Source organism: Amblyomma maculatum, chromosome 5 (genome assembly GCF_055883805.1).
Source record: "Amblyomma maculatum isolate TAMU_Amacu chromosome 5, ASM5588380v1, whole genome shotgun sequence".
Lineage (NCBI taxonomy): Eukaryota > Metazoa > Arthropoda > Arachnida > Ixodida > Ixodidae > Amblyomma > Amblyomma maculatum.
The window spans coordinates 140,072,047-140,096,148 of NC_139348.1; the positions used below are offsets into that span (position 1 = coordinate 140,072,047).

A 24,102-nucleotide genomic window follows, 5' to 3' on the forward strand; every position below is an offset into this window, starting at 1 on the left:
CTGCCAGAAGATCAAATCAGTCGATATTGTCGACCATAAACCCTGACTGCTCATTGGAGGGTGCAATTCTAAAGTTAAAGCTCAGCTACTTTGGTCATCTGATGAGAAGAGAGGAGTCGCTGGAGAAAGATTTGATGTTGGGAAAGGTTGAGGGTCGCCGGAGAAGGGGTAGGCAGCGAACGCGATGGTTAGATGGCATCCTCGAGGCGCTGTAGGTGAAGTTATGTGATGTTAGGAAGATAGTGAGAGACCGGAAAGCGTGGCGTGATATGGTCCATAGGGTCACGAAGAGTCGGACACGACTGAACGACTGAACTGAAGTACATATCCTGCACGTGACAACCAAGCTAACGTTTTACAAGGCTACGATATACAGCTTCTGTTGTTAATTAGCGTGACGTTAGCGGTTTTACGGGTCTCTATGTAATTATGGGGTCTTTGTACATTGAGCGCAGAGATACGAGCTTGACGACAGATAATCTTCCGCTCTCCCTAAGGAGTATCGAAATTGTCAAAAGCCTCTCCAGCGGCTCTTCCTGTTTTTTGTTTTTTTGTTTGTTTTTTTTGTGATTAGAAAGAGATTCGCATTGTGTCCAGTTAGGCCTGTTCATGTGTTTTCCGCTAATTCCAACATGTTTCTAGGGCCTGTTTTACTGCTGTTTGAGTTGGAATGGTTATACAAGCCTATTTATTCTCTTTGTTAATCATGATTTTATCATGTTCATGTTTCTCTCTGTGCCTCACTCAAGCTGAAAACTGTATCGACATAATACTTTTCAGGCTTTCACTGAACAAGGGTGTTTCGATCCTTGCGATATTTCTCTCCTATATTGTCTATTCTCGCCTCTTTATAAGCTTCCATAGCTATTCACCAAATAGGGATGACTAAATATTGCACAGTCAACAGTAAATGAAGAAAGAACGACGCAAATACGGGACAAGTATCACGTATTGTTGCTCTAATTGACATCCGCGCATACACTAAATTCCCTCCTCCATGCGTCTTTTGCTTTTCTATTACCCAATTTCTTAAACAACAGGCATTCTTGTCAGGACCGCAGTTTCATTATGATAAAGGCGTTGATTAGCAAGACTGTGTTTTCGGCGTAAGGTGGAACTATAGTGTTAGTGCTTGTTGTTTCGATCATTACTGGCCTGGTTTGTTTCAATACTTTGTTCTTGGTTGGCTCCTTCTCTGGGAATACGTGCCAGATAAAAAACCAACACAATGTTCTAGCCCCTTATAGCGTTTGGCCCAAATGATCACTATACGTGGATTTGCTTGGTCGGGCAGTCTTCGTGACTGGTAACTTGACTCATTAGATTAGCGCATGTCTCTGTTCTTCACTTATCCCGTCTTGTCTCGCACTGTTTTATTCTCTTCAAGATGTGCTGTACTAACTGACTCGTATTCGCCCCTCTTCATTAGATTACACTTGGAGCCAACTCAGGCGCCGAGTAACGGAGTACCACCGCTCCGTTTCCCGACGGTGCTCCTCACCTGCGCGTACTTTCACCCTCGGCAAGCAAACGCTGCCGCGGCGCCTCTGCTCAGCGTGTTCGGCGCCGAAGTCGAGAGAGCCGGGGCAGGTATTTCCGTTACATGCAGCGGCGTCGGGGGCCGCTTTTCTCTCGTTTATCGGCCTCTCTCTCTCGCCACCCTCTCGCATCTCCGACAAACCGCTCGCGCGCTCGTTTTATATTTTTATGCCTTTACGACGAAGCCCGGAGCGACAGCTGCGTCCCCGTGAGCACCACCGAGCACCTGCGACGACGTTGGAGGGTAGGGCTTTCGGAAAGCACTTCTGCCGCGACGCGGTGTTGCTGCTGTTGCTGTGGCTGCGGCCAGCCAGAAAGCTACGGAGTAGTCGACCGATCGGAATCCCGTTTCAGCGGGGATTTTTCTCGAAGCCTGTACCTCGTGGTTGGTTGGCCTTTTTTGTCTTGACTCGTGTTCCCGCCCGGCAGTTCTGGAATTGCTGATTGGCAGAACGACGCTGTAGACAGCCGGGACTCCGTGCGACGCCACTACCACGAACCGCAGCGGTTGGTGAGTGCTACTCTCTATCACTTCGCCTTATCATCTATGCATGCTTCACGTCTTTTGGGCGCGTGCGGTGACGTTGCTGTTACCCTTGTCATCACGTGCGTCCGCTTCGATGTAAAATGCACTTTGCGTATCAGAAGCTTCGCAGCTTGCGCCTTGACAGTCGTCTTGCACCCTGTAATAGTTCCCAGAACGTTTCGGAGGAGGAGGAGGAGGAAGATGAGGAGGAAAGGCAGGGAAGTTAACCCGTAAAAGCAACCGGTTTGCTACCCTGCACTGGGGGAAGGGGGTGAGTGGATATAAAAGTGGTGAGAGAGGGATTGGTGAAGTTAGTACAATCACTTCACAGACATGCCACATCACATCACGTCACAGTCATATCACTTAACATAACAGCAAACTCATAGTATTTCGATTAGGCCTGTGTTTTTTATAAAGCGGAGCAGTGCCTGAGAGGCCTTCAACGCAGACGATCGCCGTGGCCAGGGACCTAAAATCTTAATTTCAGTCAATGGGCGTCCATCTAGATGCTCCAGCGTACGGCACAGACACTGTCTTTCCTCACTGTATATGGGGCACGCACAAAGGAGAACAGAGAAGCTGCTGGAATGAAGACGAACGACATCGACAAGGCGGATAGGCTCGAAGGCGCTTTGTCAGGTCTTTGTGAACAGCTCGGTCGTTTCAACGATGTCCGCAGAACAGGCCTGTTTTGGCCCTATGCAAACACGGGTTCTAAAGGGAAATAAGAAATCTAACAGCTTGCAGCTTTAGATGATTAGCAGCCTAGCTGCTTTGAACAATCCTGCCTCTTTTTTTTATAATCCCTTGTGCTAAACAACATTAACATATACTTGTTCTGCGCTTAATGCACGCCGCATATTCTAGTGAAAAAAACGCTGAGTCACAATAACCTCATACAAATTCCCATACTAAACTCATACAAATCTCATATAATCTCATACTAAACTCATTCATGATAAGAGACATATATGAGAATTAATGAGATTTGTATGAGTTTAGTATGAGAAATCTGTATGAGGTTATTGTTACTCATACGGTTTTTTTTTTTTTTTTTTTTTTCACTAGGGCATGCAGCCAGACTATGCAATGCATTTTTGCTTTTGTTAGCTTTTGCATGAGCAAAAGCTGTTCGACATTACACAGCCGAAATAGGTTCTGAAATGTAGGCTGGTGGCCTTTCATTGGGCAGAGCGAATACGTAATATGGAAGTTCATGTAAAGGCGTCATTAAAATGTCATATAGCTTTGGCCTTGGTGTACGACAGATGGGAATAGGGGAGCCTTTTTGTGTTCTCTCACTGCCGTCTTGCGCGAAACATTCAAAGAAGCATGAAACACGAAGTGACCTTCGCCTTTCTCGCGCAGTTTTAAGTGAAGACCACTTTTCTGCAAAGACAGAACTTTCATTTCGTATGCTTCCGACACATCTCTTGCGACGTATAAAATGTTTTCTTACGAATATTTCTTATTTAAATTAGAAGTGGCATGCAGCTCCGCTTTACATTTGTAGTGTCATTTATTTGAACTGTCAACAGGTGATCCGATTAGGGCCTATTAAACAGATTTCATCATGGCTTCCAGTGAATTCATAAAGGCAGCCATGTTGGACAACCAGTGCCTATTTACCTAGTCTTCGTAAACACCGCCGTCACAGCTGCAGGTCCAAAACGTCACGCGCGAACAAATTTTAAAAAGTCTACTGTCTCACAAGTTGCCATTGTCACGTTTGGAGAGATAAAGATGTTTGCTTGTTTCAGGCCATCTATGCCTCCCGCAATATCGCTCTTATCTCCGGGGCTGTTTTATGTTCCCCGCTTCCGCCCTTACCGCGAACTAAGGAAACGTATGTGCCGCGCAAACAATATCCCCTGCATTCCCTCACGCTGACTCTAGAAGGTGTGTGACTCATGCAGGCCGTCCCATGCCAGGCAGACGCACGTACTACATGCATTCTTTGCTTCGGACCTTTTTGGTTCGCAAAGATGAAGTCGTGCCAGGACGGACGGTGGAATGTTTTTTCGGTGAAATGTCCCTCGCTATCGAATTATTGCTGACCATATATCCCAGTCGAAAAAACTCCAGAACCGTGTCACAAATACTAAAAAATATTCTGTAGTCCGGTCGAAATGTCAGATAGTTCTGTAATTCTTTAGTACTTTTCTGTAGCTCTGTAGTTTTTTCTGTAGTAGTATTCTGTTGCCTGTAGTTCTGTAGTACGCATCTGCTGTAGCTACAAAAAAATCTGACGTTACTACAGACATTTTTGTTGTCACAACAGGTTATTTCCTGTGAAAAACCACACAGAAATTCTTTAGAAACAACATAAAATTTTCTGTAGTTTTTTTTTCCACGGAGATTCGAGCTTATTTGAAGACCAGCGTTCAGCGCTACAGTTATCTGTAAAAAGAATTGTGTATATATACTGGCCCATTTATTTATATTGTTTATCTATGTCTACTCGATGATTCGTCGATCCTACGATCGATTGATTGATCCATTAACTAATCGAGTGAGCGAGCAAGCGAGTGATTGGTTGAGTTTCACATGATATTGCTCCACAATTCCTGTAATAGACCTTGTAGCAGAGGCCTGCATGTGAGTCTCGATCGTGTGAAATCGCTAAAAGCAGTTAAATTATAATTGTTAGAATGTGTCTGTATTTTGCCCGCGTCGAAAGACTGCCTCCGTGAACGCCAGAACCACTGGGCCCATTTGGCGAGTGCAATATATCGCATTTACTTGCATTTAGTCCTTTATGGCTGAGGAAATTATAATCGGCCACAATTTAATTACTTTTCACCAGTAAACACATCTTTTTAGTAAATTGTGTTTTTACAAAGATTCTTTAACGATTGTAGTGCTTGCTATCATAATTAAGTGATAAGAGACACAGATTGCCTGTAAGTCTCTGGCTGATGAGCGCCAGTCAAATTATTGTGCGCCTCTCCCGCACGCAATTATTAGCACCACTCATTCACGAAACCTGCGCACATTCACAGGGGCCGCACTTGAACATCAAGTTCAAGTGCGACCCGACCATTAATGCCCCTTTCGCTTACCAGATGTAGCATGGGTCGTCTGTTCACTGCAAACTCGCGGTATCGACCCCCTGCCGAACTTGTGTGATAGAGGATGGCGAAAACAACCGAATACACCCTTTGTCAAAAGTTAGAGCCCAGGGATTCTACTTCTGAGCCATACTGTTTGGCTCGTAATGCATTTCCAGATTTCCGAACTTGCTGAAGGCAAGAAGATTTTTCGTCCTACCCTCTCCAATGATTAGGACTTCCACGATTGTTATAGAAGTCATAATATACGGCTTAAAAGCAAACCCTCCGGGCTCTAGACTTTTGACAAAGGCTGTACTTACTAATGTTTTGGTGAACTTCCATGGCCGCCAAGGGGTTGAAATTAAGGTAAAAAAATTCACCACACATTTCTGTCTGCTTTCGGAAGCGGGGCCTCGCTAACCGAAGATTTCACCGTGCAAAACAGTGTTACCTTGCTTTCGAGTGCCGAAGTAAAGTCATTATTTTTACTGCCAGCCGGCGGCCGTCGGTTCTTATCATCTATTTCATTTTTGCTTCTAGTCGGCCTGCAAGAGGCTTGAGAGAACGTCGAAAGAGCTAGGGTTTACTGATAAGGATGCAGTGTGCATGTATATTTACACTGGGTTATCACGGTCGCTGTGCTGTCTCAAAGCCTCGCTCTGCGGGCAGCTGCCAGTGTCTCCGACACTGCTTGAAGCTTAAAGGTGAATCGCAAAAGGTCTTTCTTTAGGATGTGACGGCCAGATGTCCCACAGCTCTGCGAAGGCGGAAAAGTACCTTCCAATAACATTTGGGAGCAACTGTCATCTGGCGACGATGCATCAGTACGCAGAGTCGTTTTCTGTCGTCCTTGGAGGAAACGGTGGAGAGAGAGAGAGACGAGAAGGCATGTATGTTAAACATAAAAGGTGTTTCGGTTGATTGCCCTGCACTGGGAAGCAGACCGAGGCGATTCAAAGAGGGAGAGAGAAAGGGCGAGGAACAATGTCACAATTTGTCACTCAAGTCGGTAGGTCGCAGGAAATAAACCAATGTCTTGAAGGTATTGGGGGCAGTCGATGACTGATGTGGCCACGGACCGAGGATCTCATCCTCGGTTGTCTTTTTCTACATCATCACGCTAAAAATGTTGGCTTCTGGGTTGCCTATTTGTTGTGGTTTTTACGGGTCAAGGACCCAAATCCACTCATTCTATAAGGGACGCGAATCCTCTCGACGTGCGCACCCGCGTTGTGCGACTGAGGACAGGGACGACAACGGTGGAAATCAGTCCCCCCATGTCTCCTCTTGGGAGTATCTTACTGCTTCCGGCGCTAGCACTCAGCGGTGTTTCCGAAGATCTATTTGATTCGACCACAAACATGGCTGCCATAATGTTCAGTCAAATATATTAGAAAAAAAGCAGTCATGCTCAACGTAAGGCCATTAATCTGACAAGTTACCTTGGGACTCAACTGCGTCGAGCAGTTCTCTCTGAGAAGATGCCGTGGACAAGACGTCAGACATGCAGTTAAGAAGTGCCCGTACTGCGTCGCTAATTTCTGGCTCGTCGTTATCACCTAGAGTGGCATTGTTTGGACTCCCACGAGGTGATCGACCGATAGCCTCAACTACAAGCACGGCTTTCTTTATGATGGCGAGGAATTTTATGCGCTGAGCACCAGACCGCCAGGGCCGGAGCTAACAGCATCTGACAGACATTGCTAATTATGCACTTTCTTCTCCATAGAAGGTTATCGTGTGGTTCGACGCAAAAGGTTCCATTTCACGCATGTAGTGGCTGTCTGCCATTCCCTACCTTAGCAACTCTATTCCCCCAACAAACGGCATCGGGCCTTCTCTCTCAACAGTTGATTATTGAGCTCATTCAACTCGGTGACTGAGTTGAAACACTTATAGCCTCGTCAATAGTCGAAAAACTTACCTTCTTTCTGCCTCTGTTTTTTCCCTCTCTTTTTGCGTGTGCACACTTTGCGAGACCGCGCGTTTTCTCCTTTTGATAAGACGCAACGTTTCCCAACTGGCGCATTCTAAGATTACAGTCCAACGTTGCGTTGAGATGTCGCATTAGAGAAATTTAGCTTGCCGTGATCCGCGATCCGCTACCGTGATCCGCCACCGCGCGTTCCACTGCGCATGCCCAGATCACTTTGATGCCGATAGATGGCGCCACATACTTGATGTCGGCACATAGACCTGCCGCGTCGGGACCAATCAGCTTGTGCGCCCCGCCCACGCGCGGTAGAGGGCAACGGTAGCAGATCGCGGATCACGGTAAGCTAAATCTCTCTATTAGCAGCTACCGCTGCACGACAATACACGGCGACATCGAGAACAAAATGCTATCTCTCGTCCCCCGACGGTCAGGGAGCAGCATTCTTCGTTTTGCGTCTCGCTCACATTTGCTGTTATAATTCTGCTGCCGACAAAGTAGCCGTTTATGCTAAAGCCTCTTCCTTGATCCGGCACCGCCGCGTACGGTACCGACCTCTGATTGTTTGTTTGTTTATTTGTGTGTTTGTTTGTTCCACCTAGTCAGGTAACCGCTCGATTGAAAACTAGCATGAAACAAAAAAATGCGGCCCAGTGAAATCTCTGAGCAACAAAGTTCGACGAAGTATCCAGGTTTTCAATTGAGAAAAGCATATAAAAATGAGTGTGCCTCAGCACCTTTACATGGCAGGACATGAAAGGAGAAAGCCCACGTGCATAAGATTAAAAGCCCGGTTCGCATGAATGAATCACACTAGTGGCTGGGACATCGAAACTGGTGGTATTCGTGATCTAGTCGGCATATGGATTACCACAGCGAACGCTTTTGCACCGGGCTCCAGGAAATGCACAGATCACACGGGCTTGTGCAGTTTCCGTCGGTTCTCAAAAGCTTCAGCCGTGCTGTCATAAAGCATGACACGCTTTAAAGGGTTCGTCCCAGCACCGAATCATGTTCGTTCGTACGTGTTTGTGAAATGAAAAATAATGTGGCCGCGATAACATCGATCGTCTGAACATCTGCGCAAGTGGAGTTGGAACTGAACCGGAAATAGGCAGCTGACGTCAGGAGTTCCGTGTGCAGCTGCGCGTCACCTGTGCAGCCCTGAGGAAAATCGTCGGTAATCGAAGGGCTTACAGAGCAAAAGGGGCTGTTTTCAGTACATGCCTAGGAGAAACGTACGAGTCAGGAGCCACTTCAAAAATTTTGCATAGGCAGCCGCGCACAATTAGCTGAAAACATTTAAGAGCTACTGTCGGAACTTCTTTTATTTATTTATTTATTTATTTATTTATTTATTTATTTATTTATTTATTTATTTATTTATTTATTTATTTATTTATTTATTTATTTATTGTTATTTATTTATTTATTTATTTATTTATTCAAAATACCCTTAAAGGGCCTCACTGCTGAGGGTGTTAGAAAAGGAGAAGCGGGTTGCAGTCAAATGATCAAAAACACACAAAATCCCGAAAGAAAAAAACATAGCATATGACATTGGAAAGCAAATATTAATTAGTGATAATTACCATTCCAACAGAAACGAAAACACAAAAGTGAACGCCTTTTGAACAGAGAAGCGGAGAGTGAAAATGCCAACTATACAACTGCATGTAAAGAAGGAACAAAAATAATACATCATGAATCCATAAAAATAAGAAGTAAGAATACCCAACGAACAGACAACAATGAACGCATGGAAATTAAGAATTAGTTATGGCAGACAGTTTGGGAAATTTATCAGGGTCAATGGCAGCATCGATATGTAATGGCAGAGGGCTCGAGTCAGTTATTGTAGGTGGTGTGAATAAATGAATATATGCATATATTTATTTTACTCAAGTTTTCTTGAAGGAGAGACGCGAAATTTTAGTTGTATGTTTCGTCTTTAGAATTATGCGCACCGCATTAAAAACATGAACAGTGGCGGGAACTGCGCAAGAAATCTGTAAATAATCTATAATTGATTTTTTTTTCTCCCTTTTGTGACTGCTGAACCCAAGGATGTAGGATAAAATCCCGACCGTGGCCACCGCTTTTCTATGCAGGCGAAAAGCAAGACGCCCGTGTACTATGCATTGTCAGTGCACGCTAAAAGGACTCCAGGTAATCTAAATTTGCTGAGCCCTCCCATTACTTCGTCCATCACAGCCGAAGTCGATTTGAGACGTTAAACCGTACGAACCAAACTAAGCATTTTGTTTTTTCTGTTTTGCCTTCAACCACCGAACGACGGTTCTGACTTTACGATTTTATATCACGTGAGGCATGAAGAAACTTCAGTATGGTCACTACTTTCTTCATTTTAAATCATGTCAACTCTTATGCAAGCTTTCTCAAGAGTTGTAATCGCATGAAATAAGCAAGCAGCGAATACATGGCACACGTGACCACATACACCTGTGGCGTCATAGCTTGTTATGCTGTTTAAAACTGAACCGAAACGGCACGAGAAAAACATTCTGTTGTAAATCATTAATTTTGGCATAGGTGCATTGTACAACATATGACTCTATTATATTATATCTTCCGCATAATTTCGGAGAAGAAAACAAAAAACACGCATTCAGAAATGTCATGTATACTTCAATGACCCTTCAGAGCAGTGTACTAAAACGCTATGCACAGGGTAACAAAAACTTTCTGAAGTTTAAAAGTTTGTTCAAAATATGCAAACCAGTAAGACTTAAATTAAGGCTTAAAGGCGCAACATTTGGAGTAAGATATTATGGAGATTTTTTTCTTCTGTAGGTTCTTCATCTGCTGTCCCTATTCTCGAGAAATTAGTTTTGAGTCTGGTCGTGTACGTGAACTAATATTAAGCAATTTCCGCCGGCGACAACACTGCGCCTTTGACGTCGCCAACAGTTGACCGCACAGTAATATCCGCTTCCCGTTTACTCTTGTCAAGACCTCTACCACCTGTCTTTTTAATTGAGAGCGTCACACTGCGACCAAATTCTCGGTCTTGGTGAAACAGATGACAAACCTCCTCCTTGTTTATCATCCGCCACATTATTTTTCAAAAATTAAACAATCTAATATAATCACAAAGCAAAGCTGTCAGCTATATACACAGTTTACCGCTGGCGCAACACTCAGTAGCAGACGAATTCACGTGCAGGAATAATGGATCTTTTTAGCAAAGACGTGCCACATGGAGAACAGCAGCGTAAGGAGTGCTTAGTAAAGGCCGAGAGCAATACGTCCTAACGCAGCTGTTATTCCAGATGTGCTTAGGTCGATGTCTTGACATAAAAAGGGAAAGCAAATACACTAGAAACTCGGCACGTGAAAACTCGTGTCTAGTGCATTCAGGAAAATGTCACGCTGACGCTGTCGTCTCTCAGTGAAGGTTAAACGATGTTTTGTTTCCACGGCCTGTCTGTCGGTTCCGGAGCAGCGAAAAAACAAAGCGTAATGAGGTTTGCTTATTAAGGCGAAAGCCTATAATGCCTCGTCGTTGTCAGCAGGAGCTGTCGGCAAAGGCTTTCGGCAGGGTGTCACATTTTCGAGGGATATAGTTATAAATAAATAAACCTTGTCTCCACCGGGAATCGAAGCTCCATCCCCTGGATCCTGCTGCAGCCGTGCGCTTTACCAACTGCGCCACGCCCCGGATCGTGAAACATTCAATTCCGCTTCTCTACCGTGAGGATACCGGGATTCCGCGAGTGACAGATACTGCGCCTTTAATTTCCTGTACGCGAATTATAGAACGCCGGTGAACTTTGGTGCGTTCAATCGAATGCTAGTTGTGTTCGACAAGGGGCGCGCCATGTACCGTCACGAGTGGTCATGACGTCACCAGGCAATTCATGCATAGACGAAGCTGACCTCGCCGGGCTTCCGATCCAGAGCCAGGTGTCCGTGCAGCGCCTTTCAATTGACGCTTCCTCGAACACTGCATCGCACAGCGAACAGAAACAAACCAGATATCCACGAGGCGCTAGTACAGCAGGCATCTGTGGCATTTCAAATTGATTTACAGGATAGCAAAGCCACGGTATTTGTCACAATTCTCCGTGGACACATGTACCACGCTGTAAAGGAAGGGAGGAAGGTGGGAGTGAAATAAAAAAGGGAGATGGAGGTGCCGTAGTGGAGGGCTACGATCCACCGCGCTATAATGGCTCTTGTCTCATTACACTTTAGTGGTCCGAAGTGCCCTCTAGAATTTTATTGCGAAAGCAATACTGCAAGCACTTCGAGCCTTTGGCGTGTCGTGGCGCCTCCATACATGGCCTCTCACGTGACCGTGTGACGTCACGCCAGACCGAGAGACGGGGCCCCAGCTTGCGCCATCGGATAGCGGCGGTGAGTCCTTACAGGAGCCGCAGCGATGATGTCACACCATTTTCACGTGGCCGTGTGACGTCACGCCAGACCGAGAGACGGGGCTGTGTCGCAGCCGAGAGAGGGCGCTCGCTGTTTGTGACGTCACGCTAGGAGGATAAATGGGGCAAGGGTGACTTTAACGTAGAAATAAAGGTCGACGGCAAAACCGTACCAAGAGTCCAGCAAATCAGAATCCTCGGACTTTTTATTCAAGAGGACGGGTATAATGACGGAACGATAAAAAAACTCACTACCTACGCGACGCAAGTAACAGGAATATTTAGGAGGATTGCATTCAAAGGCAGAGGCCTCAAGGAGAGAAGCCTCTTGAGACTGATGCAGGCGTACATAATAAGTCGAATATGCTATGCCACACCGTTCCTCAACATCAGGACCAATGAAAAAGATAAGATAGACGCACTCATCAGGCGTTGCGTCAAGAGGGCGCTGGGTCTACCCATCTCCTCTTCTACGGAACGCCTGATAGAAATGGGAGTGCATAATAGCTGGACGGAACTCGCTGAAGCGGTGAGAATCGCCCAACATGAAAGATTAAGTAGGTCGAGCACGGGTCGAACCATCTTAGAATGGGTGGGTCGAAAAATAGATAGGGGCACAGCCGACAAGGTTTCCCTACCACCACAATGTCGCGAGAACATCATTGTCCGTCCTCTCCCCCGCAACATGCACCCAGAATACCACAAGGAGAGACGGGAGAAGAGAGCAGAAGCACTGGTTAAAAGTGCAAAAGAATTCAGAGTAAAAGAAGTTGCCTACGTAGACGCTGCAAGCGGCCTATCAGGGGCAGCAGTCGCCGCGGTAGTCGATGGTAGCGGCGCACCAGTCGTCTCCGCCACCATCCGAAGTAGAAACATAGACACGGCTGAAGAGGTCGCAATAGCGCTCGCTTGCGTCGGAACGAAGGCTAGATTGATCTTTAGCGACAGTAAAACTGCTCTCTGGAATATCGGAAACGGCAGGGTCTCACAAGAAGCCGCCCGAATTCTAAAAGCTGCAACTAAAATTGATCGCAAAATCACCCTAATTTGGGTCCCAGCACACACGTCCGTCCCCGGCAACGAGGCGGCCCATGATTTAGCCCGAGATCTCTACTTCCGGGCAAACGCGGAGCCGCCCGACTGCCAGGCGATGGACGAACGTTTGCAAACCTATAAAGAAATAATCGAAAATTATAGATTAGGAAGACGTCTGATGCCGCCACCGGATCCTAGCTTAAATAATAAAGAGGCCATAGCCTGGCGGCGATTACAAGCCGGAAATTTCCCGAACCCTGTCTGGTTGTTTCACACCCAGATAGAGGAGAGAAAAGACGATAAATGTAAAGCCTGCGAAGCGAGGGGGACCCTCGACCATATAATTTGGGAATGCCCTAAGTCTCCGGGCGCTAGGGACAACATTAAAAGTAGAGAAGCCTGGGTAACCCTGCTGCGAAGCGACGTCCCCGCTGACCAGCAGAAAGCCGTCCGCCTGGCGGCTGAGGCCGCGAATAACCAATGTATATTCGCCAGTCCTTAGTCGCGGAGGTTCCAGCCCCCGTTCCTCAGGCCTGCGTGCCAGGAGCGGGGAGTAGGGGGCCTCCTAAATCGGTGGAAATTAAAGTTTTAATCAATCAATCAATCAATCAATCAATGGGGCTATGGCTCGGCTCCTCGCAGTAGTCGGGGCGCAGCCGCCGGACAAGGCGCAGCCAAGGGTATCACTTTCGCAATCTTCCAGGCTTAACCAAACTAAGCCTTCAGCCAACGTTTTTTGCTTCCCAGACACGACAAGCTGTTACTACGTTTTGGACATGATTGATTAAAAGGGTTGCCAGAAGCACTAGTAGAATTTTTAGTTCAGGCGGTGCACAAAAGGGACAACGGCAACGCTCATATATCTATTCAAACCACTAGTTGTCTAACTGCATACATAACCGAGGTCATATACGAAAACCCTTTGCTTTCATTAGCTAACAGTCGCAGGTTAGCAACGCTGGTCATGCCACTTGTGGCATTCAGATTATATACTTCGGCGCTGCTTGAAACGGGGTCATTGGACAGAAACCAAAGTTAGATAGCGCCACCAATTTAAGTTTTTTTTTTTTTTCTACAGTCTGTCTGCTGTCCACCGCAAAGTGCCCCGGTCGGAATGCGATCTTGACATGGGTTTCATTGACTGGCGACATTAGAGAACCCTGGCCAATGCAGCACTTGGCACCTTCTGGCGACAAACGATGTGGTGAAATGAAGCTCTGGCTTCAAGTTTACGCCATGTCCCGAGGCGCAGGTCGAAGGAAGTTGTGGCTAAGAAATTCTGACGAAGGCACTGCCGGCGCCAACTTTCCGCTGGGAGGGATGCCCATATCTTTCCCTTGTCATTTTGGTGTTCTCATAAGAGTTCTTCGGAAGCGATAAGGAAGCTTGTTTGTAACTCTTCTCGTTCACGTATTATTGTTGGTTTTATCACAATAGCGTTAAGGGTTCACCAGACATCTGACCCCAGTGGTGGCGTTGTGAGAGAAAAATCGCGATTGTGACTCTTGCAAGTGGTGTTTTGCAGGAGACATGATAGGGCGCTGGTTGGTCGACGGAATACGGGACGTTATCAAACAACGTGATTGGCCAATTTATCAGATGGTCCCTGTCCATGCTTTTTTTTTTATATGGGAGGGTGAAATAGAAATAGAACTCACCGTGACCCTTGGACAACGAATCATACACTCTACCACGCGGGCACGTGTCTTTTTGGGTGCTATATTGCACGAAATGTGGCCGCTTAAAACTGTATGGTAATTAGCATTAATTAGTATGCGTGAGATAACAGAGGCACAAATTAACGAATCGGTGATCATCTGAGCAGACAAGTACATCCATGCGAATACGGATCCGCCAGGAGAGCCAGACTTTTAACAATGTTGCATCACACCTTTAAAACGGAGCTTCAGTGCACCCAAAGTTTCGTGTTCACGTTTCCGTCCTTCGTTCATGCTCCATTCAATCTCAACAGTACTCTAGGGTCTTGTGCAATGCTGCAGTATTTTAATAGGCAACCAGGCCAGCTGATTCATAATAAAGGAATAAACTAATTATTGAAGCCTAAATAGAATGTCACCTTCAGCAGAGCCGTTAGCTCCGAAGAAAAAGTAACCACTTTCTATTGCTTAACCCCTGCGTGCTCAGAATTAAATGAGACTGCGGGAACGACCTTGCAGACGATACAAAACGCATCCAAAACAAGTAGCCTTTCCAGTAGAAGTAAACAAGGCTGTTTATCGCGCTACACATTCCTGTCTTATGTGGAGGACTATCAGGAGACTACTTAAGACAAGAGCTAGTGTTCCTATCTCATCTCCTCTCTCTCTCTCTCGTTGTAAGTCTGTCCCTTAGGTGCCGTCTGGTCGAAAACAAACCCGCATGCGTTTGAAGTCTGCTGCTGACGCCGGTAAAGAAAGAAGTTCGAGCGAGAAAGCACGGCCATTAAATCACAAAGGACCTGTAAAGGGTAAAATCGCTTACTTTCACGATGTATAAACAACTGACATGGAACAAAGCCTTATAAACTGAAACATAGCTTAAACATGTTGCAAAAATATTGCGGTGGTGGATGTGAATTAAAAGAGCAATATGTCTAAGGAAGGCAAATATCATGCTGATAAAACGACAGGCTGCAAAAGCAGCGAAAAAAATTGTAAAGAGTGTTCTTGAACGAAAATAAACATGATATGAATAGCAAAGCAGCATTAAAGGCAAAAATGAAGCTTCTGCACATTTGCATATACAGACAGAAGTCAGAATTGGAAGTGTCGTGGCGAAAAAACGAAAAAGAAATTCTTGAAACCAATGTAAACAATCAGGAATATGAAATGAGGGGGAGTTTGAACGAAAAGAGTAAAATTGGCCATTTTTATGTACAAAGTAAACATGAGGTATGATTGTATTACGTAGATAAAGTTATAAATGTTTTTGTGTGCTGAAATAACAGAGTACTTTTTTCTTACACTGGAAGTGCAACATTGATAAGGACCCCACGTCAAATTTTATCTTGTTTTTGCTCGCTTTGTTTTCTTGCCCCTAGGCGAAGGCGCATGTTATCGCCTTACGAATCGATGATTGTGCCACATCTGATTCGCATTGTTCGCTTCCACAATAGATCGTGTAGTAGTCCCAAAAAGGGCTTAATAAATTTGAATAAATTGACTGTGAGTCCTGCAGCTGATGATGGTGATGATAAACAGAGAGCGCAAAGTTGCCCTCAGACATTGTATGCAGTTCTGCTACTATCGCACCCAGTGGGAATACAAGTTAACACTTTTACTGACGAATTTGTCTGTGCTTAAGCAAAGCAGAGTAATCTGGAAATATATGCTGCCTGTTTCTGGGTTTGCATCATGACAATGAGCTCGTTTCAGTGGAAATATTTCCAGCTTACAAACGGGCAAGAGCTTGACAAATGATATGGCTCACTTCACGCTTGGCGAAAGAAGTGCGAAATTCTGATGCACACCACAAACTAAATGGATATATTTATTCCTTATATGAACTTGTGACATTATTTTCCTGCTGCAAAACGTCACAACAGTAGAAAGCACCTTTCTTTGTTGTGTTATTTGGAGCCGGCAGTTAAGAGCTAGACTAACCCCTACCGGGCAAAGCATTTACCCTGTGGACTGGGCTGTGATTTCGATATTAGTTGGATTTTGAAAGTTGGGCTTACCAGTGCATCGATGAGGGAGAACCTTGTTCATAGCGATGCCCTCGTGTAATATTTTAATTTCTTCGTTTGGCCGCACTCAAATTTTGGCTGGTTATCTGGTTTTAGTTTGGTTTATGGGATTTTAACGTCCCAAAGCAACTCAGGCTATGAGAGAAGCCGTAGTGGAGGGCTCTGGAAATTTCGCAGCACGTGGCGCCCAGATATTCACCTCTATCGAAAAGCGGCCGCCGCGGCCGGGGTTAGATCCTGCAACTTTGGGATCAGCAGTCGAGTGCCCTAACCATCGCACTACCACGGCGAGGCCATGCACTGTAAGAGTCCAACCGAAGGGAAGCTTGGTAAACAAACAGAACGAAGGTGACAAGGTGCTCGCGTATGCAGTCAATGCTTCTCGCAGAAAGCGGACGTTGAATTCAAAATCACTGAACGCTGGATAGTAAGCCGGAAATTTTGCATGTGGAAATATTCACCCCTAAGCTTGATCCACGTGGACAACTACTGCGAAAAAAAAAAGTACTAGTCCGAGCAGCGCCACGCACAGTCAAACATTATTTCTGCAGTGACAGCTCAGTAGTTCAAAGGTACCCACAGTTACAGATTCGGTACCAGCCACAGTAGCTGGATTTCAGCGCAGGTGAAGGCCACATGTCCAGCTATTTGTAAATAAGTGCACATGAAGGAGATAGATCTCATCCACATTTCTCCCTCTATGACGCACCTTATATAACACAGTGTTGCTTTGGTTCACACAAGATTCACAAATAAAAATAGTATGCCTAGGTTTTTAGGGTTTAGCGCCCCAAATTGACTAAAGGTAAAAGAGATGCCGTAGTGGACGGCTCCGGAAATATTGACCGCCTGGGATCTTTTACGTACTCTAACATCGCACAGTACACGGGCACCATGCTTGGAGCACACTTGTATAGTTGTGCCTATGAGAAAGTGACCGCACAGCGTCTCTGTTAGACATACTGGGTGGGCGCAACTGCAGGCAATCCTGAGGAAAGCCTACAAATGCGCTCTTGGACTACCGGTCAACACCTCGACCGAAAAATTCAATAAACTGGGCATAAACGACACAGTGCAAGAGCACATCGAGGCCCACCTTCTCGCGCAGAAAATAAGACTCATGCAGACGCAAACGGGAAGGAACACGCTAAATATACTGGGCATGAGAGATGCTTGCAGAGAAATAAACAGCACGGGCAGCATACCGAAAGAAATAAGAGAGATCATTAAGGTCAACCCGATTCCGAAAAACATGCATCCGAAAATACACAAGGCCAGAAGAGAGGCAAGATCCGAGGCACACGAAAGAAGCCTCGCAGGGAAAAAAAAAACATATTGTACGTCGACGCGACCACATACAAAGAACAACGCGGAGCGGTAGCCAGTGTGGTTGATCACCAGCTTAAAGAAGTCAACTGCGCCTCGATCAAGAGCAACAACATTTTCGAGGCTGAGGAAGCGGCAATCGCTCTCGCTATCACCCACCAGGGTGAGGAGGCTACCACAAAAATAATTACGGACTCGCAAGAAGCATGCAGAAGGTATAGCAGCGGACGCATATCCACTGTGGCCATCCGCATACTCAAAGCAAGAAAAATCAGCTTTTCGAGATGCTTCATAACGTGGACACCAGGCCATGAGACTGTCAAAGGTAACCAACGTGCCGACGCCAGTGCCCGAGCATACGCCAACCGGGGGGCGCACAACGACGGGGGACCGGACGCAGTCACTAGACGCTATGGAGCCATCCTTGAACATCAAAGAGCCTTAAGGAGGATCTATCCACCTCGCCACAAAGACCTCAATAGAGAGCAGTCGGTTGCCTGGAGACAGCTACAGACTAACACATACCCCAATCTGAGTCTACTCAGTAAAATCCACCCCACTGCATATATGAAAATAAATGCCCACTATGTGGAGAACCCCATACTCTCTACCATGTTACATGGGCCTGTCAAAAAACACAGGTAGCACCAATAAACACCACACCAACACCGGAGCAGTGGGAGGCTGCGCTGCCCTGCTCGACGCCTGACGACCAGCTCAAGCCGATTGACAGAGCGCGCAAGACGGCAAAGGCCACTGGGGCCCTGGACTGAGGGCCCCACCAACGCCGGGAGAATTCCCTTTGTGTAAATAAAGTTTTTCATTCATTCATTCCTACAGCATTCGGCGGTCTTGAGTCTGCGTCCATGCCAGGGAGGACTAGGCGCGGTTCCACACAGCCTTGCACAGCTGTCGACGTCGCACCGTTCGTCGACCACTCAGCGACCTCTGCACCCTGGCGCATTGCCTGCTATACGCACTCGGTCTGTCACGTGGGCTGTGACGTCACACCTCAAATAGGGGAATGCCCTACTTCGTGGCGAAGCTGGACGCCCGATTCTTGCTCCGACGAGGACTCTATGCTGTCACGTAGTACGAAAGAACCACCCCTGTTCATTGTCATGCATACCAACGGCCGATATCGGCCTATTGCAGGCACGTGGCGCTGTCTTGTTGCATCGAGCGTAACTTTAAAAGAGCTGTTAATTTATGGAAAGCAAGTCGGGTCAGCTCTTTCTTTTTTGTATTTGAAAACCCGTGGCTCACCACCGCAGCTCGATTGTATTTTGGTAATTTTGTATTGTTATTTGAGGCAGTTTTAATAAGATATTGCAGGAGTGGGAAATACAGAAACAAAAGTGCATTTACGTAGTAATCCGCCAGCAGTTGGACGCTGTAACGATTTCAAATGTAGTGAGGCTACCGAAAAAAATACAATGAAAGTTCAAATGCTGGTAGAAAAAAAAGCTGATAACAGCAGTTCAATAGAGGCAGGTTAACTAAAACAAAACCATGCTTTCCTTGCTTTGTATACACATGACTTAACAAGCCGAAGCGAACACTCGGATCAAATGGCGTATATACTTCGAAAGCCTTTAGACCGTCATTGCTACTAAGGGATGTAACGTAAGTTGTGAACAAAGAAAAAAAGAGAAGCACTTCACTCTATTTCGCGCGTCTGACACGTGTCCTATCCCGTCCTCTCATCGCCCCGTTTCCTTCCACGATCAGAGCGGTCCTACAAGTTTCACACCTGCTATGCAGCGGTGTAAACAGCCGAACGTTTTGCCTGACCCCCCTTTCACACGTGTCGCGCCATACATCGGAAGGTGTCTATTAGCAGAGCAGGAAATAGGAGGTACAGGTAACGGGAATACGACTGAGAAAATATCGCTACATTTAGTCAACGATTACCCTTATCAGTGGCAAGCACAGTTGTTTTCCGAATAATAAGTTTCTCCGTCGCGAATATTATAAATCAGACATTGTCAACTTCAATGCGGAAATAAGAACAGTGTGAGTAATTGCCACCAAATTTTATCTGTTGTAGGCCGTCATTGCACCCGCCACTGCTTCGGTGGTGGACGACGGCTGTTGTGGCGTGCGTCTTTATCTCCCTGTTGCAGCTGGCTGTACAGGAGTGCCGTGTTGCATATTTATCGGCTATTTTCTGCTGTTTAGTTATATCAGATGACTAAGATGCGACTCGTTTGACTCATTTAGCACCATACCCCTTTTTTGCAAGGACTCGACTATATCTGTAGTCTTCATCCTGGGACAGTCCTCCGGGTCGAGGAGATGGTGCATCCTCCGGGACATGCTTCCGTTCGGGCATCCGCCGGTAAAACTTCAACGCTTACCTACGAGCCTACAATATTAGCTCCCCCCCCCCTCCCCTTCCCCGCCAGAAAACATCCACCCAGTAACCACCAGAAAGACGCTCAGACGTAAAAACGAAACATAAAGCCAGTGCCTCATATGCGAACGTATATTTCACGCATCATGTGTGATTATACGCGATTTTTAACGTGTCCCATTTGGTTATTGTCTCGCACAGCTCCTTCGGAACATGGCGCCCACCGACAAGCAGCAGCTGCTCAGGGCCCGAGTCCGCTACCCGGCCTACCTAAACATGCTGCTGTTCGCCGGCACGATGTCCGCCTGCCTTGGCGTCGTGCTTTGTTCCTACCACCTGGTGTACGCCTCTGACCCCATCATCTGGATCAGCGGCCTCGTCGCGTTTGGCGTCGGCGTCGTCTTAGCACTGCTAGCGCTGGGACTCCTGGCGGCTTCCCTCATGCGACGCCAGACGATCGAGGCCTCTTGGGTGCCGCAGAGCGTGTCGCCGTACGAGGAGGACTTCGGCACCGATTACTACTTCGACGACGCCGACGATGCCGGACGTGTCTACCGGCCCACAACGTACGCGGCGCCCAAGTTGCTCGTGTCGAACCCGTTGGCGGCGCCCGTAGCAGCGAGCGTCTACCGGCTCGTATACGGCGCCGACCCAAAGTGAAGAGTCTCCTTTGTAAAAACGGTGTGGTCTTCCCCGACGTTGTGGCGTCGTGAGAGAACGGCAGGGGCTTCAATCCGAGTGATTCGGTGTGAAGCGCGGAATGCGTATTACCTTCCACATACCTCGGAAAGGGTTTGCGCTGCGCCGAAAAGGGCGTATTTTGTCCCCGTAACACTAAATACCCTGTTATGGTGAACCAAAAAGGCTGCATTTTGTTATGTCGTTGCTAATATACGTATATTCTGCGTCAAAAATAGGTGTATTTCGACTCATCTTCCCTGTAAGCCATTTAAGAAGCGGGTCAGCCTAATCTTGCCAGATGGACATGAATACACACATCACTAATTTTGGTATGAAAGGTACATGTCGTTCCATATATTCCAAAAGAGGCTATATATTGCTGCAGAACATAATCATTTTCTTCTATGTAGACTGGAAAGGATGTGGCCTAGATAAAAATTGGTGCATTTATCATCAATATCAAATTATGTGCACATTGAATTAAAACAAAAAAAAACTACTCTGCCGCACTTTGTGCTGACCATTTTACAGTCTAATGGAAATATTTACATTGCCACATACACACACCATCAATTCTCATATGTCCTTAATGCTGTTTAAAAAGCTTCTGACCGCAGTTTGAGAACAGTTCGTAAGAACACCGTATCGTGTAAACTCTGATGTAACCTATCACACCTTTCTTAGCAGTGTTTTTAAATACCGCTTGTCAGTTTGCTTTTGAAACGTACTTGTGCAGGCTAAACTTCTTGTCGCTCTAATTTCTAGGAAAATGCACAGAGCATTATTAAAAAGGTTATGGCCTAGAGAACAAGACCAAATTATTCCATGTCCATTGTTCTTCTTGAACGAAATTTCTAGCGGGAAGTTCGGCTGCATCAAGTACGTTTGGCAGCAGCACGGTTCCGTGGAAAGCGCGATTCAATTATTTCGATGATCTCCGATCAGGCATCCACTTCGACGCTCGTTACTCTGTGCGCAAAAACCCTAAACCAAGTGCAAGCTCTGTGATGTATGCTTTGGTGCGTGAAGATCCTTCCTGTTAAAGAGTGCTATGTGTGTTCGACTACGATGTCATGTTGCTTGTTAAATAAACCCCGCGTAAAAATGGTGACGCCCAATAATGTGTGCATCTGAGATAGCTGTACCTGGTAAATGGGAAAATTGTAGGATTGCGTGTTCATATATTACATGCTAGCAAATTAAATCGAAAATAGCATATAAGCACTGTACAGATTCGCTCAATATGAAAGGGAGTAGCATTCAGTAATGACTACTAACACAAGATAAAAACCTATGTTTTCTTTTGGTGCCAGTGACTGTCGGCTCTCCTTGAATGTACTCTGAAATTCTGTGCGAGAAATGTAGGTTTTTCTATTTGATTATAGGTTTACCTCTCGTGCAATGCACAGAAGCCATACTTGAGCAGAGAAATAACGAATAAGTTTCTCTTTGTATTCATACTGATCGCCCTTTCATATTGCGTGATTCTTCCCTTTCACAGTGGTAACCGTGTGCATCAAGCGAAGACTTGGTTTTAATATGTCCAAATACGATTCCTAGCCAGCGCCAGTACCACAGAAAAGCGGAATGCATATGTTATAAAAATATTTTCGGAGCCTGTGCCCTATCTACAAAAGAAGTGCTCACTGAATCGTTCTACAAGGTTTATGCTGTTATGCCAAGAAGTTTTATTTTTTATTGTAAAATGAAATTCTAAGAGATAAAAACCGAATTTCAAATTGTTTTGTGGCAACCTTGGTGTCGCTACGGCAGGTTTTCGTTTAGGCGGAAGATATCATTGATGTCAGTGGCGAGTTGTGTATGCAACCTCTTGTTTTGCAATTATTTGTTGTCCATTTCCTCTTTTTTTCCCTACCTACTTCGCCGTGTGCACTTACACAGTTTGGCAATGGCAAATACGTATGTCGATACACTATTAAAGTCGAACACTGATCTTGGGTTTAAAAGCCTGACTATTTTATACGTTATACTTCCTTGTTATCGTGGCACAAGCGAAGTGTTGTACATAGCGAATGTGTACTGCTTGCCATTTTTTTACCACATGTGTCTTGCATTGTGACCAAAGCCCTCATTTATTTTATCCATGACTTCAATGCGATGTTACATTGTGGTAAAGATACTCCACAGAGACATTTCCCTACTGCATTATCTCGGCGTGTACCTATAGATTTTATTTTGATGCAAAATTTGGCTCAGAAAAGATTTATAGTTATATAACATTACAAAAACCGCGAACGGATAAACTGCTACTACGCCAACGTGAAGTTACTTGCACGAATTAAGTGTATTGGCGAGAAACGCGAAGTTATTGACTAGAGAAATAAGGACGAGCATATGACATCTGTAGCGTTGAAAATAGGCCAATTAGAACGCGATGGGTGACCTCCTGCATCAAAATGCCATTAACGCCGCTGCCGATGACGACGATAAGGATAAGGATAAGGAAGGACGAGGATAACAATAAGGACTAAGGATACTACTACAAAGATGACATGAAGCATTCCTCTGTACTGAATCGTGTCGATAGCAATTAGGTCATACAGCGATATTGATTAAAGTCAAATATGGATGCTCGCCAGTTGCAATAAGCTTCTTCCTGGCAATATTACTTAAGCTGGCTTCTCTAAGCTAGCGTGCTGGAAGAAAGCATCCGATAACAATGACATAGATGAATTTTGTAAACGCGTACAGCATCCTGAGATTTCATCCTACACCTAGCTCAGCCGTAGGCTCAAACAGGGCTAAAAAGTATGAGAACGCAACAGTTTAACCTCCCCGTCTTTCTAATTCTTTGTGCGTATTGAAAAGCCCAGCACATACAGATATCCACATCAGTGATCTCTACAGGCCTTTGTCCTAGATCTATTTTAATCCAACACTTCCACCAAAGCATTTTTTTTAGAGATTGTAGCGCCATCTATGGACAGACTGTGAGCACTCTTAGCTGCGGCAGCGCGTGCGACATTGAGTACCATATGCTAGTGCCACAGCGTTCAATTTCACTCAAGTACAAAGAAGATACGGAAATCGTTAGACTACAAATTCAGCAAATACGAACACGAGTGTGGTCATTGCGGTGACGTCCGTTAGTCCTATAAAGACTTATAATTGGCACTGTGTGACCTATTTTGAGTCTACAGATTTGAGAGCACACCGCTCTGAATAAACCAATCAACTACCAGCTTTTGGGATCCAAAATGGTTAGATATATGTACAGATCATTTGCAGTAGACCGCAACCATTTCCTTCTGCCAACAGTGTATTTTTTTTTTTGTGTTGTTCTTCTTTATCTGGCAATAAGTGTGAAATCAGAGCCAGCGCTCCATCGATACCACCACTTCATGCCAAGGAAACTTTGAGAGACAGCAGAGACTCCTGTCGCCACCTGTTAAATAAGAAATGAACCTTCCTTGCTTTTCTATGTCTCTCTTTTCTGTCGCCCTTGTGCATCAAGTTGAAGCCTCATAGCCCGGCAGTCTCCTGACATCGTGAGAAAAAAAAATAAAAACACCGCGTGGTTATAGGCAGCCCTCATTAAGCC

At 45.7% G+C, this 24,102-nt stretch overlaps 1 protein-coding gene across 1 annotated transcript; it reads left to right on the forward strand.

The window, feature by feature from the left end:
• The first annotated feature begins 1,692 nt into the window (after window positions 1-1,692).
• On the forward strand, window positions 1,693-24,069 carry LOC146189743 (uncharacterized). Its single transcript, XM_084604502.1, has 2 exons — window positions 1,693-2,050; window positions 20,061-24,069. The coding sequence occupies exon 2, from the start codon at window positions 20,073-20,075 to the stop codon at window positions 20,517-20,519; it is 447 nt and encodes a 148-aa protein (XP_084460628.1). The 5' UTR covers window positions 1,693-2,050; window positions 20,061-20,072; the 3' UTR covers window positions 20,520-24,069.
• Window positions 24,070-24,102: the final 33 nt, after the last annotated feature.